Source organism: Mycothermus thermophilus, assembly GCF_041956435.1.
Source record: "Mycothermus thermophilus strain CBS 625.91 unplaced genomic scaffold VTJ04scaffold_2, whole genome shotgun sequence".
In the NCBI taxonomy this organism is placed as follows: Eukaryota; Fungi; Ascomycota; class Sordariomycetes; order Sordariales; family Chaetomiaceae; genus Mycothermus; species Mycothermus thermophilus.
In genome coordinates, this window is record NW_027191428.1 from 4,107,196 (window position 1) to 4,124,752 (window position 17,557).

The 17,557-nt window shown below is 56.2% G+C and overlaps 5 protein-coding genes across 5 annotated transcripts; 3 read left to right on the forward strand and 2 right to left on the reverse strand.

Annotated features, from left to right (window-relative positions):
- Positions 1-1,629: 1,629 nt before the first annotated feature.
- VTJ04DRAFT_3679 (uncharacterized protein) lies at positions 1,630-4,408 on the reverse strand (the record flags this gene model as incomplete). Its single annotated transcript, XM_069361605.1, has 3 exons — positions 1,630-4,029; positions 4,088-4,348; positions 4,406-4,408. The coding sequence occupies 3 exons, from the start codon at positions 4,406-4,408 to the stop codon at positions 1,630-1,632; spliced, it is 2,664 nt and encodes an 887-aa protein (XP_069222200.1).
- A 37-nt stretch (positions 4,409-4,445) lies between these two features.
- On the reverse strand, positions 4,446-5,443 carry VTJ04DRAFT_3680 (uncharacterized protein; the record flags this gene model as incomplete). Its single annotated transcript, XM_069361607.1, has 3 exons — positions 4,446-4,690; positions 5,295-5,333; positions 5,401-5,443. The coding sequence occupies 3 exons, from the start codon at positions 5,441-5,443 to the stop codon at positions 4,446-4,448; spliced, it is 327 nt and encodes a 108-aa protein (XP_069222201.1).
- Positions 5,444-5,945: 502 nt separating this feature from the next.
- VTJ04DRAFT_3681 (uncharacterized protein) lies at positions 5,946-6,185 on the forward strand (the record flags this gene model as incomplete). Its single annotated transcript, XM_069361608.1, has 1 exon — positions 5,946-6,185. One exon carries the CDS (start codon positions 5,946-5,948, stop codon positions 6,183-6,185), a length of 240 nt encoding a protein of 79 aa, XP_069222202.1.
- A 5,963-nt stretch (positions 6,186-12,148) lies between these two features.
- On the forward strand, positions 12,149-12,622 carry VTJ04DRAFT_3682 (uncharacterized protein; the record flags this gene model as incomplete). Its single annotated transcript, XM_069361609.1, has 1 exon — positions 12,149-12,622. One exon carries the CDS (start codon positions 12,149-12,151, stop codon positions 12,620-12,622), a length of 474 nt encoding a protein of 157 aa, XP_069222203.1.
- Positions 12,623-15,319: 2,697 nt separating this feature from the next.
- VTJ04DRAFT_3683 (uncharacterized protein) lies at positions 15,320-17,498 on the forward strand (the record flags this gene model as incomplete). Its single annotated transcript, XM_069361610.1, has 2 exons — positions 15,320-15,443; positions 15,511-17,498. The coding sequence occupies 2 exons, from the start codon at positions 15,320-15,322 to the stop codon at positions 17,496-17,498; spliced, it is 2,112 nt and encodes a 703-aa protein (XP_069222204.1).
- Positions 17,499-17,557: the final 59 nt, after the last annotated feature.

The window sequence follows — 17,557 nt, forward strand, 5'->3', positions numbered from 1 at the left end:
CTGAGACCACATAACATGACATGACTGGATGATAATAATGACCAAGAAAAACGAATCTGGGACCCCCAAAAAACAACAAGGCATGGAAGAAGAAGACATGGGAAATAATACCCAAAATAGACGGAAAACGGTGAGCGAGACAGAAAAAACTAGACTGTACTGTAAAACCACCTTGTACGCACGTAATAAATAATCAAGAATCACAAGAAGTGGGAATGAAGGGCGCTGCCCTACCTGTAGGTAAATAGTGACAGGTTGGTGTTCTTCATACCCCCCAATAACAAAAACCAATATGTCCCTTGCTGTGATATGATGCGGTGTGATGTGATTTATGATGTAAATGGAGTGTGTGGTGTTGGTGTGTAAGTGATGATAAAATATATCCCGGAATATATTGGAAGACCTAGGTACCCTGTCCCTATTATGATCAGGCATGCCCGTTTTTCTCTCGAGGCAGGTTTGTGGGAAAGGTGGGAAAGGTTCTCGAGGTCGAGTGTGTAATACTCGAGGTAGGTAAGTAAGGTACCTGATACTTAGTATCTGTGCTATATTATTCCTCGTCCCAGGCTGCTCATTCATTAAAGTAGGTATAGGCATGTTCAACACACCTCCTGTCCAACGTGTCGTCAACCTCGGGCTTGGATACCTATCATTCAAGTAGCCGACCTAGCCTCTTTGACGAGAGGTTGCTAGCAGGCCAGGTAGGTTAGTTATTAAGTTCCATTTCTGGGCCTTTGTTACCGTTTCAAGATATATTAATTAATCTGAACTGAAGATGAAGACGAAGAGGCGTTCTGCTGCTTAAAATAACCAAGGCGCCAGATTAACATCACAAAACCTGGGATTGGAGAGGGACATAGCTATGTAGGTACCTACCTTACCTACCGACGTAAGCAATGAGTGGTAAGTATTATGGTAGAGTCCTAAAATTATGACCACCATGTACTCCCCACATTCATCCAAAGACACAGACTGCCACAAGCCCATACACATCATTAACGAAACAGCAGATCACACGAAGGCTTCTAGGTAAAAACAACTCAAACTCTTTTTTGTCTCACTATCGAAATTCAAACTAATTGGTATATCCCCTAGGTATAACCAAATGAATACCCAAACATTGATCCTCACCTAGCAGCGCGCTATAGCTACAGGTGCTCATAGCTCACCACCTATCCAACAAACCACCACACACCATCCCAAGAGCGAGCGGGGTGTTGTGTCAATTCAATCCAATAGATAGATCAATAGATAGATAAGTAGAGAGCAAAAAAACATGTCGCCATATCGCAGGCACAGATCTTCTCTAACCAACCCAAATATTTCACCATCAAGTCATGAAAGAAACTCAACGGTAACATCACCGAGAAGTTCAAAAAAGCTCAGAACGCCGAAACCGTACCAGTTCATGCAGAGAAAAGAACAAGAAAAAAAATATCCCTGGGATAAGACATGTCCCAGACGTGAAGAAGAACGGACAACGGATATCAAGATGACGAAGAGGTTGAAGGAAGCAGAGGTATCCAAAACCAAGCCTGGTAAGAAAGAAAAACACCAGAACGCGGATAAGGTATCATCGCAAGAAGAAGATCAGGAAGAAACCAAAAAGAAGAGAGAAAAAACAAAAACCTAAATCATATTCCCATTCACGCTCACCTCAAACCCCTCTCCCTTCTGCTTCTTCGCCTTGGCCAACATCAGCTCCCTCATCCAATCGATCCTCTCGTCTCTGCTCTTCACAGCAAAATGATGCGTCTTGCCCGTGCCGTTCACCGCGCCTTCGATCGGCGGCGGCGCCTCCTTCGACTCCTTGCCAGCAGCAGCGCCGCCGTTGCCGGGCTGCACGCTCTCCCTCTTCCGCAGCTTGACGCCCCCCTTGGAGTCCTGGGGGATCAGCTGGAAGCTAAACGCCGCAACGTCCTTGGCCTTGGCATCGTCGCTTCCACGACGGAGATGCATCGCCTTGAACGCGGCGTTCAGCTTGCCACCGGAATGGCTGCCCACGTGGCCCGTGCAGGCGATGGCGTAGTCATCAATGTCGATGTACTCGAGCGTCTTGTTGAGCGAGGCCGCGTCCTTGTGCATGGCCAGGCGCGTGCCGCGCAGCGTGAAGTAGTGCTCGTGCCACTCGTGCCGCAGCATCTTGGTCTTGCGCTTGCGCATCAAGCCCTGGTACGAGATGGCGCCGCCGTCCGTCATGTCCACCTTCGGCTTGTCGCTGATGGGAGACAGGCGGCCGCCGATGTTGACGGTTTTGACACCAGTGTCGGTGGTGGTGATGGGGCTTGGGGTCCGACCAGCCGCGGCGACCTTCGGGACCGCGGCCTCGACGGGGACGCCCGGCGGGATCGCCTTCTCGAGCGTCGGGCGTTCCGTCTGGGTCCAAGGATACTGGACGCGGGGCGGGGGCTGGATGGGGCGGTTGGTCACCCGCTGAGAGAATGACCGCTTGGGCACCTGCGAGGTGGTGGTGGCGGTTGTTGTCAGCGTGCCGTTCTCGTCCAGCGGAGGCAGGGACGGCCGCCGGATGGTGTTGCGGGAAATGGACCGCGGCGGGGCCGGATTGTGCCTGTAGCTCATATCTGGAGGCACCGACTGCGAGTAGTCGCGCGAGACGGGAGGCAGCGCCGTGACCGTGACCGGCACGTCCATCTCGGAGAATGGCGTACCGAAGCGGTAAGGAGCAGTAGGCGTGGGTGTGCTCTCGTCTTCGGTAGGAGTGAGCTCACGGAACGACGGGATGACCTGCGAGACAGGACGAGCGGACCGGGCCTGCGCCGACTGAGGTTCTTTCTGAGCCGGAAGAACAGCGGGTTTGGTGGGGATGGAGAGCTTTGGCAAATTCTTGAGCCGTTCATGTGCGGGCGTCGACGTAGGAGTCCTGCCGGGAGTAACGGTGCTGCCAGTCATGGGTGTAGAGGAGGGGAAGATCTCGAAGGGAGGCGTCGGTGGCACCTCGCTGGATTCGGCCATGTGCGGACGCTGGAAGTCAAGGAATTGCTTGACGTTCTCCATGGGGTCCCGTGTTTGGACGTTGCGCAGCATCGCCTCCTCGAGGTACTGGAGCGGCGGGAGGGACCCGGGACCCATGACGTCCGACGAGGCAACGACGGATGGGACGGCGTCCGACACGGGCCGGAACGTGTCCTCCATGTTGGGATCAATCGCCTGGGCCGTCTCCGGGTTCCCAGGGTCGCCGGCAATCAGGATGATGCCATTGTCGTTGATGAAGGGATGGTCCTTCTTGAAGGCCTCCATCATGCGCTGGTAGCGCCTGTACTTGGCACACTTCTCGCCCTTGGAGCAGTGGTGAGGCTTCGGGATGACCTGCTCGATGCCGACGATGGAGACCGATTCGAGCGGCGTGATGGTGTCGTTGACCTTGATCCGCGGCTTCTGCTTCCGGCTTCCGCCAGAGCTGCTCTCCTTCCTTCGCAGCTCCTTCTTCACCTGCTTGTCCGGCTCGTCTTCGATGTCTGTCTCGGGAACAGGCTCCGGCTTCTTCATGTCCCTCATTTTGTGAATCTCTTCCCAGATCTGCGTCCGCACGCCGAACGACTTGATGCCGAGCTCCTTGAGGTCGTCGAACTTGAGCGTGATGAGGATGGCGCCGTTGATGTCGTTCTCAACAAACCGCTCCGAGGCAGCAAGCTCGATGCCGGCATTGAGCATCCATTGAGCCACCATCTCCGGGGTCCACTCAGGCAGAGTGGATGTGTCGAGCTCCTGGTCGGTGAACTGGAAAGGCCCGCTGTCGCGCTTCTTCTTGGGCAAAGTAGTGCGATGGAGGTCATGCGTGTGCAGGTCAATCATGTGCGGTTCTTGAGGGGTGATGGGTGAGAGGGTGAGGGCATGCTGAAGCTCGATCGACTGGGCCGATGACATGGAGCTGCGGAAGAGGTGAGGCCCCTTGGGACCCTCAACCTGCTTCTTTGGCTCGATGTCGAACGGGAAGGGCCGGAGCCGCAGTTCTGCTGGTGTCTGGATTTCATCATAGGATGACAAGGTGGTGAAGCTTGGTTGCCCCGACTGCACATCCAGCTGTGTAAGTAAACAATCGAGACTGGGCACAAGTAGAGTGACCTACCGATCCAATGCTGTTGCGAGGTGAGCACTCGACTTCCTCCTCAATGCCCTCCAGATCGCCAAACTCGCTGTACACCTCAGAGTCGTCGTCATGGTCGTCGTCGCCCTGCTCGATCTCCGTGTCGGATTCCATGAACTCTGTGTACACCGAGTACGGCCGCTCCTTTATCCTGGGTGCCGCAAAAAACAAATCCGGCCCCCGTGTCCTCCTCTCCTCCATCTCCTGCATTGGCTGCGGCGGAGGAGCGATATGTACTGTCTCCTGCGACAGTGTTAGTTGCGCCGTCGGCAACCTCTGTCCCCCTCCGTGTCGGCGTACCATGATGGCGAACTTTGAGTCTGGGACGATAGCGTGCTAGTTATTCAACGGCCGTCGCCGACGACCTTTCCTCCGTGTGCCCCAATCGAAAAGGGTGTGTGTGTTTGTTGATTGTTGAAACAGATTGCCGACGTTCCGAGTGTGTTGTTTTGATGTTTCGAGATATTGTCGCCAGTTCAGTTTGTTGAGCAGACAGAACCAGAACGGTTTTGCATGTCCACTCAAACTCTACTGCCGAAGCCAAACCGGAAGAAAAGCCAAAACGGCGGGGTATGGGGTGGGCGTCTGTGAGGCGTTTTGTATGCAAGCCGGGGTGCGGGTGTGGTCACCTCAACGAGTCGAGATGCGCAAGCGCCGAGATGGACACCAGAACGGCTTGCAGGTCACAATACGGTCTGGATGGTGTGATCTAGAAATGGAAAAAATCCCCAACAGGACACCCGGACTGTAAATGGTACTGAAGGATGTGTGCTGCTGGATGGCTCAACACCCTCTTCTTCTCCTTCCTTTTGTCGAGGGATGAGGTATAACAAGATCAACTGGAGCGAAAGAGAGAGCAAACAGCAAGAGAGGGCTCGCCCTGGTATGTGATAGTGAGGCCGGGGAAGGATACGTGTGTGATATTGGGGACCCCAAGGTGGAAGCGAAGCTAGGTATCTGGCTGGCAATGGGAGCGAGGAATGGTGAGGACCAGACTATTGTTCGCGGTCCAAGCAGAAGAGAGACGGACCAGAGAGAGACCGACAGAGTGCGGGAGACATGGATCCGTTGCGGCCCTGGGCATGCAGAGTTCACTCCCCGCCGTCGCAGTGAACCGGAAGGCGGGAGCTGTGCCCGCAGACTACAGCACCGGGCCCTTCCTGGTTAGGTACTTCCCATTCACACTTACCAGCCATGCCGTACTCATGCTCAACCACCCGGCACTTTCCTGCAGCGAAGTGCCCATGTCTCCCATTCTTCGGAGCTATCCGTAACTTCAGTACTGCCTGACTCACTTGCCACGCTGTTCTTGCCCCTTGGGGACCTGAGCTGATTCATCAGTGTGTCTCTTTGCCCTTGGCCTCTGCCTTTGCCTTTGCCGTGCAAGAATAGCATACGCCCCGGGTCATGCTCAATCCGTGCGAAAAGAAGCACCGAAGACGCGCAGCGCCGGCGGCAAAATCGGCCGAGACTCGACGCTGTGGTTGGGCAGCTGCGGGATGGCCACACCTTCTGCATTGCATCCGCATGCGCGGCCTTGAAGGTTCTCGAGTGGTTGGAGGGACTGGGTGGGAAGGTGGGGAGCAGGCACGGGGACGGCTGCTGCTGCTGTGTGAGTGAGTGTGGTTTGTGGATGGTGAGCAGTTGCTGCCAAGAGATGGACACCGCGAGAAGGAAGGGCTGCTTCGCACGCTGATTGGTCAGAAAATCCTGCCGTGCCTGCCATTATCGGACGTCTGCATCCTGTGATTGGTCAGGAATACCCTCCAACCCCGAAAAATAGACGGTCTAAGCGCCCACTTTACACGCGCTAGACTCGATCCGACCGCTCCACCTGGACATGCCGCAGCCGGGCCGGGGCCGGGGGGGCGTCAAGCGGGAAGGAGCCGGGGGAACCCCGGCAAGCTGCGTCTCTGTTCTCTGCAACCTCTTTTCCTTCGAGTCTGTCGAGTCGGCTGGTCTTCAGATGCTCCCCCGTCTGGCGGGGCAGGTCAGGTGCACGCAAAAGCCGTGGTCGCAGCTCGACGGGCCTGACCTAGCCGTCGCCTCACCACGCCTCATGGAATCATGCCCGATGTGAAAAGATCTGCTGAACAGCCTCACCAACGCCTTGCGCTAGCTGGCTAGCAGAGTGGGCCGGCGGCCACGACAACAGGTCGTCGACGTCATCGATCAATGCAAAACATCGTCAGGTGCCGAGCGGCCTCAGAAGAGTTCCGGATGTGAATGTGCCGTCGATGGAGTTTCTCTTGCTCACTGTCGCACAGTCCAAGACAAGCAGCCAGTCACTCAGTCTTCCGTCATCGGTTCTGGCACACGGTTTCGGGCCCGAAGTCCATCCATGCAACGCCTCTGCTTGCAGATACCTCAAGGGTCGTCCCTCTCTCGCCATTATTACCCTTCTCATGCTCTCCCCCGCACATAGGACCATTGGGCCGGCATTCGAAAATGACAGATACCATCAATTGGCTTACTGTGTAGTCGGTCTCTTTGGTAGAGAGCCACGTCGTTATCAGAGAGGGTTAGATGCGTTACTAGCAGGAAATCAAATCCACATAACACGTCTCTCGGCATCCGTCTCGGATAAGTTGCGGTCACCGGGACGGACCGGGCTGCTGACGTATGCGTGCTTTTAGGGCCTGAAAGATTTGCCCGCAAGCTTCTCCCTAGAGATCTGGTAGCTCCAATCGAGAGAAAACACCTTTTTCCTTCACCCCAAGCGGGCACGGAGAAGGATGCAGGATTCCGAAAGCTCTACTACACAGCACGGAGCACATGCAGCTGAGACCTCTGGCAGTTACCCCGCCTTGGTTCAACACCCAGCTGAGGCGGGGAGATAGAGGTCAGGTAAAGTAAGACATGACCTCGATCAGGGAGCACATGACGGAGAGCACATGCAATGGATCAGCGCGGGGCACTTTCACAGCTTCCACGGCTTGCGGACAGCATACCTCGAGCCTTGGGGATTCGCCGGCCTCAATCTCGGTACGGTCTGCTCACAATTATCTTTATCTATCTGCAGCGGTGAGGCATAGAATATCGGACACAGGACGGCAATGCACATGTCAAGTGACACTCAAAATCAGGTACTAGCTGTCCCGTAGCACAATCCAGGGCATGTGCTCCCATAGATTTTCCTACCAGCCCACGGGCATACTGACCAGCCTCCGATATGGATTTTCATCCCAAACTTTTCTTCCCTGGTCTTTTTTCGTGCATATGCTACTGCAAAAAAGATCTTGCTCAGAACTCCACCGGCTTCCTCTGGACTGTGTAGTATCTCTCAAAATCCAAACATGGCCTGATGTACAGACAGGGTCCGTCTCTGCCCCGCTCTCGACAAACCTACATCCCGCGCAAGCCCGGGGACCTTCATGTCCTTGCTGTCAATGGCGGGGTAAGATAGGTACTGGGTAGGCATCGCGAACTCCCGGGCCGGAAACTCTTCACCGTCGATTCACCTGGGTGGACTGCACCACGTGGGACAAAATCCCCCGACCCGGAGGCGAGCAGACCAAGATATGCAATGTACATACTGTACGACCAAAGTGAAGCGGTCTGGAGGTAGTGCATACATACTCCGTCCCAAATGCGAGCAAGTTTCGATAGGTAGGGCCTTTGCTGGCGGCGTATTCGGTTCAGTAGTGTCGGTACTGCTCACTATCCCCCTTGTCTTGTCTCAACGCACAAAAGAGCCCTAAGACGACCCATCATCATCGGGTCGGTAACTATTCCCACCACCCGCCAGGGTGTATTGACTGCGTAGGTCAAGTCAGGCATGTATGTAGTATGACGTATGTGCTACGCCAGGGTCCGTTCCGGTGTTCGGCAGGGCTTACACTACGTACCGCGTTATTGATTCCGCTTCAGCTGCAGGGTTTTTTTCTCACATGTCTGAATGGCTTCATTTTTTCTATTCTGTGAGTCATCATGTTCCATTTCCAGGAGCTTCTTTTTTGCCTGTCGATGGTTGGGCATTCTAGGTAGGTGAGGCGGTCAAGCCCTGTCTGTCTCGGCCCAGCGCGCAAAATGGTTTCTCATCTTTGTTGGCTTGACCTCTCCCCTCACTCAACGGATTTCTGCATCGGAACGGCCACTGCCACGGCCACGCTTTTTTTCGTCTTGACGCCTCGCGCGGATGCTTGCTTGCGTCATGTGTTTTAGGTTGAGGAGGGGCTTTTCTGGCTTGACCGCTAGAAGTGGGTTTTGACATGGAGCAGCTCTGGTCTGTCTGGAGGGGGACTATACACGGGGGCACGCCATCGGTGCCCAACAACTCGAGGGAGATGTCTTCCTCCATGAGGCTTGGCCAAATCATGCTACTAGCTGCCTACTCCAAAATAGCTGGGTAACGTTACCCACCCGACCGCCTTGGAGGCAAAAGCGTTGGGCATTTCGATCTGGAGGTCTCGTCCGCCTGTCGTTATCCGTTATCCGTTCTAGGAACTAGATAGCAGGCCGATGCTAGCCACGAAGGAAGAGGTGAATACGTGGTAGGTCTAGATCCTCGAATCGTCGTTGCATGACACGATGATCCCCGTGCCGTCCCGTGAATTTCAGGCACCTTCAAACCACCATATCGAATCAATCAACGATTACGGAAAGCATCTATTTGCCCCAACCCAACGTCGACCGCCTAGATCCCGCTCACATGACTTGCGCGGTCTGCGACCTCTGAGACCATATGGAGGGTGGATGGCAACACACACGGGCTCGATTTCATCAAAAAGTATGGCCGAGGCCCGCAAGTTACGGAGAGTTGATGTTAGTTTTGCTTCACGATGGGCCGTCTTTGAGTTGTGAGTGGTTGAGGTTGAGACGGCGCTAGGGTTGGTTGGTTCGCACAGTCTGCGACCGGCTGCCCCGCTTGGAGTTTGAAAAGGTCGAATGAGGGTGGATTTCGCGCGGTTTGTGCCGGATCGCGAAAAGAGGATCTTTTTTGTCACTTGTTCAGGAAGGGAAAGGTCAACATTCCTATGTTCTCTTCATGATGACATTTACGGTTACAGAGTGCGTAGACAAAGCCATTGCGCAATTCGCAACTTTGTTTTGTTTTGGGACTTGATCGTCGGTGGCAGTAGAAACACACGTGCTTGGTTTTTCGATATGTGATGCTATCGATATCACGTTTCAATCTTGAGGGTTTAATTTCCTGGTCACACTCAGCTCCAAGCATCATCATCAGCTTTTGGCCCGGGTTGTGTTGTGTCGTTGTCGTTGATGCTGCCTGTCTTCCCCAACCCTGAGTCAGGTAAGGCGGGCATCAATTCGTGGCAGCTTTTCAGCCGCTGCCCTGTCCTATCCTCCCATGGATATTCCCTGCCAACCCAGGATGCTGTCGTGGTCGTGATCCGGGTCGGATCTTGTCATCGACAACGATCCCCCATGCTTCCCGTCACGGAAGCTATCGGTGACGACGTGCATTGGACCATCGCCGGTGTGGAGCCCTTTGGAGCGGACGGCCCCGAGAAGGCCCGGAGAGGGGCGTTCGCTTGCTCATCCCTGAAAGAGGACGTTGAAGAGACAAAGAGGGGCTAGAGTCCATCCGGGCCAGCCTCCCTTCCAGCCTTCAACACAAGGGTTGGATTGCCACACCCTCCCCCCTTGGAGGCTCCGCTTTTTCATGAGCTTATCTCCCAAATAGGAAGGGGAGCACTAACACGGCTGTGGTCGGCGAGAGCTGAAAGGTTTCGTTTGATTCAACACCACACAAAGCCATTGTAGTTGACTTTTCGCGTCATCACGAGTTGACAAAAAGTTTTGAGGATCGGCCAACTTTGCCACCGCAACCAGGTAAGGCGGTTTTGCCAGCAATGCCGTCATTCCCGCCTCTTTGAGCTCATGACCAGGCGAACACGCAAGACGGGTGAGGCGCAGGGCGATCCAGCTAGCCGTCTTGGCCAAGTCAGTTTTTTCAGCCGGCCCAAGCTTGAGGCCTGGGGATGGATGCCGGGTTGGGGCGGATCGCATCACCAAACAACACAGCACCTATACTAAGGGAACCAAGGACAAGGCGATGGTGCACGCACGCTCTGATGTGCGGGCCGTCAATGCCCTGCACCGAGGGAAAAGCCGGGGACGAGGATGCGTCATGAGGATCGACGCAGGCCCTTTGTTGCAAGGTTGCAAAATGGAAAAGCAAATCACCACAACGTGGGAAGTGCTGGGATCAGATGGACGACGACTTGACAGGGCCCGCGGACATCGGGGATTCAAACATCAAACCGTTGCGCTGGTCGGGTGGGAACCCAGAGCGGATGAACAGGGGGCCAGGGTCCGGGGATAATGCGGATAACCCTGAGATAAACTCACCCCGGGGCGTTGGATCGCTGGCTAGCGTCAACGTTTCGTTGGCTGAGCTTTGCTCCCCGCCGAGAGTGTGGAGTCTCGGACAAAAGTCCAGTTCTTCAACACCAAAAAGTCCTCTTCTTCAATCGTTAGTGAAGTCCTAGTTAGACTTGGAAAGGAAAAAAGAAGCCAAAGTCGGAGTGCTGAAGGATGATGGGATGTGAATCCTGTCAAGTGTCGGGAGATTTGATATCAACAACTCGCAAGTCAAAAACCCCCTCATCAGCTCCAGCTTGTGTAACGTCAAAACCACACCGCCCGGGGTGTTGCAGGCCAAAAAATGCGGGAGCTGACCGGGCCGCTTCCCCTCACCTCTGAGGCTTGCCGTGAGGCTTGCTGAGGTCAGGAATTTGTCATGTTTCCGACCCCCACACCTTTCCAACCACACACACAATCCCATTGTTTCCCTTGGCCGGTATTGTTCGGACAAGACTAGAGAGACAAGGACGGCACACCGGGTTGGATATGGAATATGGAAAATGAGTTATTACTCGTAGAATGTTTCTTCTCGCTCAAGAGTCGTCTTATGGCGATCGGTCCGTGCATTCCATTGCTTTGTGCGGTTCCAGCGTGGTATTCCAGGTAAACTTATCAAGAGGCAAATGCCTCATCGGGCCTACCTCACTTTTAGCCGTGAAGCCGGTGGCAGATATCCAGCGCATGTCCGTGTGCATCTCGGGAGCTAACGAAGGGGAAGGTGGTACGTAGCAGTATGAGTGAAAGTGAATGAATGGTCATGCAAGGGTCGTGACAAATCTCGCCCTCGAGCCGAGAAGCCATGTGCGACTCTGGCGTGTGCATCGCGAAGGTGTCGAGGTTGTGGTGGTGAACTTGGCACTGCGGGCGTGGGACCGGTAAGCTGGTGGGGAGTTGGCTTCGATGGGACCGGCAGGACAGGCGAGAGCCTCGATCGTGCAGACTCGGAGGGCACCGTGTGAGCGGACCGAGGCGCACGATGCAGCCCGAGGTGTTGGCGAGCTAAGACTCGTGCGTGCTAATTAGGCCGATGGATAATTAGCCCAGATGACAGGTTGCGTGGTGTTATCGTAAGTGGGATAATTTTGGCTCTCGCAGATTCGGTGGGCAAAATAAAAATAGAGACTAATTAGCCCGAGGTTTTCGTCACACCGCACCACGTTGCCAAGCTCTTGCATACGGGCTAATTTGGTGACATGCAAACCGTTGGATGTGGGATAATTTGCTCACCACACCATCCCAACATAATTTTCCCAACTAGGAAGCACGGCGGCTAATTAGCCCACGTCAACACGTCAACCAGATCCTGACAGGGCGGAAGATTGTCTGCAGCCAGCAGGCTGACCACCATCACCAGCAGATCTCGAAACACACCAGGACTCAGCAACATCGAAATCAAGGAAATCGCAGCTCTAAGCCTCAAACAGGCCTCCCGTCCGTGAGCTTGGTATCACCTGAATCGACCGGGTATAAAACCACAACCATGTTCATGCCCAACACTTCTCCCGTCGGTTTGGCTCGGTCTGATGGACTCGGCGTTTCTTCAAGCTCAACAACACCATTGTCCATACAATTCACCAACAAACCCAGCCAAGAACTCTTTCGCTCATTGTTCCCTTCTTTGACCCGACAAGCCGACGACTCGGTCGAGGTTTTTGGGCTCTTGTCAATGCCAATGCCGAATGTCCCCGGAGCCAAATCCGTGCCGAGCCGTTAGTCATGAGCCCTATCCGGCCAAGCAGCCGTCAGACCTGCCGGATTGGAGGTCAAGGGCAATCACAAATCATTTCTCGGCTGGCATGCAAGGCTGCTGGAAGCCCTGGAGGTTCGGATGCCAAGGCTGACGGGACCGAGTGGGCTCGAGCGCCGATCGCCCGCACGGGGAGCCAGGGTCAGGCCCAGGGTCTGGTGTGGTCTTTTTCCTTCACAAGGACCTCCCCGCCCGGCCCCACAGGGCCAGGGTCCCCCGGCTGTCAGACCCCGGCTCCATCTCAACCATTTGCGGCGCCATTGGCCAGAATCCCGCAGGCTAGGGTATCCACCCCTGCCCCGGGCCCTGGGCGATCTTTGCTGCGCGAGCCAATCTGGGTTGGTTGCCGCCTGTCGGGCCGCATGCTGAGATGCACGAGCGATTTGCCGTCACACTTGGCCGAGCAGGGGTATTCGTCGAATCAAGGCTTGTCGATCCGCTGACGAAGAAGAGGGTTGCACTCTGTTTTCTCCAACCCCACCACTCACACACCTCACTCCTCTTCTTGTCAGCTGTGAGTGAGCAACAAACCGCTTTGTCCAACTCCTACGGTTACGTTTCAAGGCGACGGCATGGTTACGGTTGCATTCCTGTGTTGTGAGGATGGAAGCCGTGAGGATGAAATAGGTAAGTATGTTTTGCAGCAGTTCTTTCTTGTTGGCAGTCTTCTAGGTTTCCCGGGTTCCTGCGCGGATAGTCGTTCCGCATAAACTTGTGAGTCGATCATCTCAAATCACTGATCCTCTTCCCCGCCGTTGAACCTGGTCTCGGCACTCGTGCATTCCCCTGGCACACTGTGATACTGACAAAAGTGAACGGAGCACACTCCGTGCTACCACACTGTCTATCTTATGCCCCATATTGGGGCTTGAAGAAAGCTGACAGTTTTCCCCACGGTTGGCAAGCAATGATATCCGCAGTTACAGTGCCACTGAGCGATATGCCTAACGTCACCTCCCGTCGGTCCTATCCATCCTTCGCTGCTCATTCCCCTACTCGGTACATTCTTACCCGACGTTAGGTGCTACGGTGGATTCCCTCTCCAAACCCTGCCAAACCCGGCCAGACACAGCGACTGGCTTGCGAGGCGACCAATCCCAAGCCGACTTGCAAACCTGCGCCTGTGATTTGTGAGCTGGACAGATTGGGGCATTTCCTAACTCGGTCACGCGGGGTGAACAGAACGAGACATCCGACTGGAAAACTCTGTTTCTCGTGTCTATTCCCCGATTTGATATCGTGGGATCGTGGGGTCGACGCCGGATACACACCTGTATCCCTCGTGGCCCCGTGGATTTCCGTGCTGTGGCTTGTCCGCCCAACGCCATTCGATGCCTTGAGATTATGAATGGGCTGATCACGGCCGCGGACTGGCAGCAGCAGCGACCAACCCACAGCATATCCGTGCCGTCCTATCTCGAGGGTATTACGGCAGATTCCCACCATCTTTCACGAGAAGATCCCTGTGGGTGTGCCGCACGGGAAGGGAAGCCCGCCGGGTGGCTACAGACAAGGGAAACGTTTTCACGGCGTTGGGGCACACAGTGCACATGCGCTGGCCCCCAACCCCGGTTCATCTCCTCCCGCCTCTTACTACAGTACCATAGAGTACGACGCGGGTTCCGTGTAACGGTCTTCGCCAGTCCGGATGGCCGTTGTCGGCAGGATGATTGAGGAGTGATACGTAGGTATTACCATCACCGGCTTGATTGATTCCTCTCTGCTCTGGAAGCCAAGGCAAAAGGGATGGAGAGAACTCGCCTTTGCCAGTTCATCAGTCAAGTGGATACTGCTCAACGTTGGGCGTGAGAGGAAAGGACAGCATCACTGAAGATCCCGGTCTGGACAGACAGCTGTTCTCGTGGCCTCGTTTTGCCTGTTCTGGCATGGCCGTCGAGGCGAGCTTGACCACTCAAGGTCTGCATCTCGAGGTCACCCTCCATCTTTTGGCAAGCAGCAGACCGGGCTTGATTCCCCGTACCAATGAGCAGGTGGCCTCGCTTGACTCGACTTGCACCACATGAGACATGTCATTTTGTCGACTCTTGCTGAACAATACCCCTACGTACTCACATAGGTCGCCCTAGAGGAGCAAGAGAGACATGATGATGGACAAGAGAAGCATCACGAGTGTCACGTCTCCAACCAGTGCCTCTCACTCGCAGTCCAGAAGCACGGTGGGGATCATCAAGCCGGCTTCTCTTCGTAAACTATCTCCTCGTCCGAAAGAGGCGAGCGGCGTGCCGAGTGGTCCGCTGCCGATGTGTGGCACCAATACACCAATACGCAAGCATGCCCGTCCTCTCCCACCCCTGGCAGCCCTCCCCCCAGTGCGAGAGCAACGCAACGAGTGACGGCAGCGGGCGGAACGGGCTGCATGCAACTATGTGTGCCAAGTGGGTAAATATTGAAGCCAATTTGGGTCAAATACAGATGCAGTCATTTAGCCCACCAAAGTCCAAAATTAGCAACACACACTCACACCGCAATGCCTGCCAACCTCCTCTTGTTGAGGTGGGTTAAGTATAAGAATTTGCCCACTTCTCGTCCCCCCAGCCGTTGATCCCCTTTCTCTCTGTGTGCAGGCCCAAGAAGACAGAAGGAGTCGGAGATCCAGGTGTCGTCCAGTCCAGTCCAATCCAGTCAACACATCTCTCTCACTCTCACTCTCTCTCTTTCTACTATTTAATTTAGTTATCATCTTTCGCCGGCCAACCAAGATCGACATCGACCTCGACTCGGCACAGCTCGCTCATTGTTTTGATTCTTGATACACCGATACGCAAGCAGGACTTGCTCGGATCCAGTCATTCATTCGCAACGATAACACGACTAATCTAATCCTACTACTCGAGTCTCCACGAGAGATTTGAGATTCTCTGGCGAGGGAGCTGCTTGGAGGTCTCTGGGAACGACAGGCCCCCTCATCACTTCGCCAAGGGACTCCCGCTTCTGCTCCGCCAGCCTCCGGGGATCCCTCACACCCCTCCCCTGAAGGACACGCCCCCGTGGTCACCCCCCCTGGTCCACGGCTAGCAATAACCACCACCCCCTCATCCACACCCATCTGGGGATACATACAAATGTCAACAGTGCCCCCCAACCACCAAGGAGGAGGGTTCAAGGCATCGCAAGTCAACATGGCTGCTGCTACTGCGACGACGACGACGACAACGGCGACGGCCACCAAGGCCAAGTCGGCCGCCAAGGCTGGCTCTGCCAATCCCAAGCAGAAGACTCAGATGCACCGGAGGTCAAGGACAGGTGAGTCTTCGCGGTGAGCTTACTGCTAACTTTGCCGACGAAGATAGCTGACAAAGTCATGGTATAGGCTGCTACACATGCCGGTTGAGGAGGAAAAAGTGCGACGAGGTCACTCCCATGTGCACGGCGTGCAAGCACCTTGGCCTGCAATGCCAGTACAAGCGGCCCATGTGGTGGAGCAACAACGACGCCCGGAGGGACCACAAGGAGGAGATCAAGATGATCATCAAGCGCAAGAAGCTGTCCGAGAAGACATCGCACCATGCCCACGCCCACGCCCACACCATCCAGACGGCCGTCGGCTCGCCGCCGGGCCTGTCGCACTCGCTGCCGACCTCGGCCACCTTCTCGGACCCTCTTGACCGCGCCCGCTCCGCCTCGATCGACTCGCACTTCGGCTTCGCCAGCTTCGGCAGCCCCCAGAGCGCTCCCGAGTTCGCGCCCTTCACTCCGCAGATGCACCCCGAGTTCATGTTCGCGCCGTACTCTCCCTACGAGATCGACGTCAAGACGGAGCGCCAGATGTTCATCAACGACGTGCCTACCCTCCGCGAATCCACCACCGCCACCATCTACACCACCACTCCGCCTGCTCCGGGCGCCGTGCTCCCGACGTTCCCTCTGGAAGGGGGCGAATGGACCGAGCAGGTGTACACGGAGCGGCGCGAGTCGCTCGCCACCACCACCACAGCCGACCTGTTTGACTTCAATACACCGCTCACAGCCACAACGGCGGCCTCCTCGCGGACGCCGGTGGCGATGGAGCTGGATGAGGGCGACAAGCAATTGTTTGATCACTTTGTCAAGTTTGTGGTGCCGACCATCTTCCCGGTGCTCGACGCGACGCAGCACGGCTCGGTCAGCTCGGACCTGATCCTGCCGGCGCTGCAGACCAACAAGGGCTACCTGCACTGCTGCCTCAGCATCGCGGCGCAGCACTACAAGGCCACCATGGGCCTGACGGGCGACGAGATGGACAGCGACATCATGCGGCACCGGTACGCCACCATCTCGGCGCTGTGCGACGCGCTCAACCGCGACGTCGAGCACCAGCAGATCCTCGAGGCCGCTCTTGGTCTCATCTTCTTCCAGTGCGGTGTCGGCCGCCCGGATGACTCCCTCCCGGACATCGCCTGGCACCAGCACTTCCAGGCCGTCATCTCGCTCGTGCAGAAGCTCGATCTGCCGCGCATCGTCTCGGACCCCAACGAGCCGCTGACGCAGGCACCCTTCAACATGACGCTCACCGCCTGGATCGACATCCTCGGCGCCACCATCCTCGGCCGTGCCCCGGCCTTCGCCCACACCTACCGCGAGAAGCACCTCTCGCCGGTCAACCCCTCTCTGGGCCTCCGCGAGCTCATGGGCTGCGAGGACCGCGTCATGTACCTCATCTCGGAAATCGCCTGTCTCGAGGCGCTCAAGAAGGAAGGCATGGACGACATCACGCTCTGCCAGCACGTGCATGTGCTCGGCGACCAGATCGGCCTGACGGAGCTCTACAGCGCCGACGCGGACCCGACCACCGGCGCCCCAGCGCCCATCGTCCCGCCCTTCAACGCCAACGGCACCCTCTCCCCGCGCCAGCTCACGCGCAACATCACCGCCGCCTTCCGCCTCGCCGCCCGCATCTACCTCTGCGGCCTGGTCCCCGGGTTCTCCCCGGCCCAAGAGAGCTGCGTCGGGCTGGTCGACAAGCTGACGGCCGTGCTGCGCACGATCCCCGCGGGCCCCAACGGCTTCGATCGCTCGCTCGCCTGGGTCTACCTCATCGGCGGCAGCGTCAGCCTCCCCGGGTCCGCGTTCCGCGCGCTGTTTGAGGAGCGCATCGCCCAGCTCGGCGAGCTGCTCGCCAACATGGGCAGCTTTGGCCGCGTCGCTTGCCTGTTGCGGGAGGTGTGGGCGCAGAATGACGCCTTGTTCCTTGCCGCTGAGGGCGAGAACGGAGAGCAGGTGAAGAAGGAGGGGTCGCCTGCTCCGGCGACCCAGCAGCAGCAGTTTGTCCACTGGAGGGACGTCATGCAGATGAAGGGCTGGGATTACCTCCTGATTTGATCCGACCGCGCGTTGGCTGGTCCAATGCGGAGGGGATAGGGAGGTGAGACTGCTCTCTT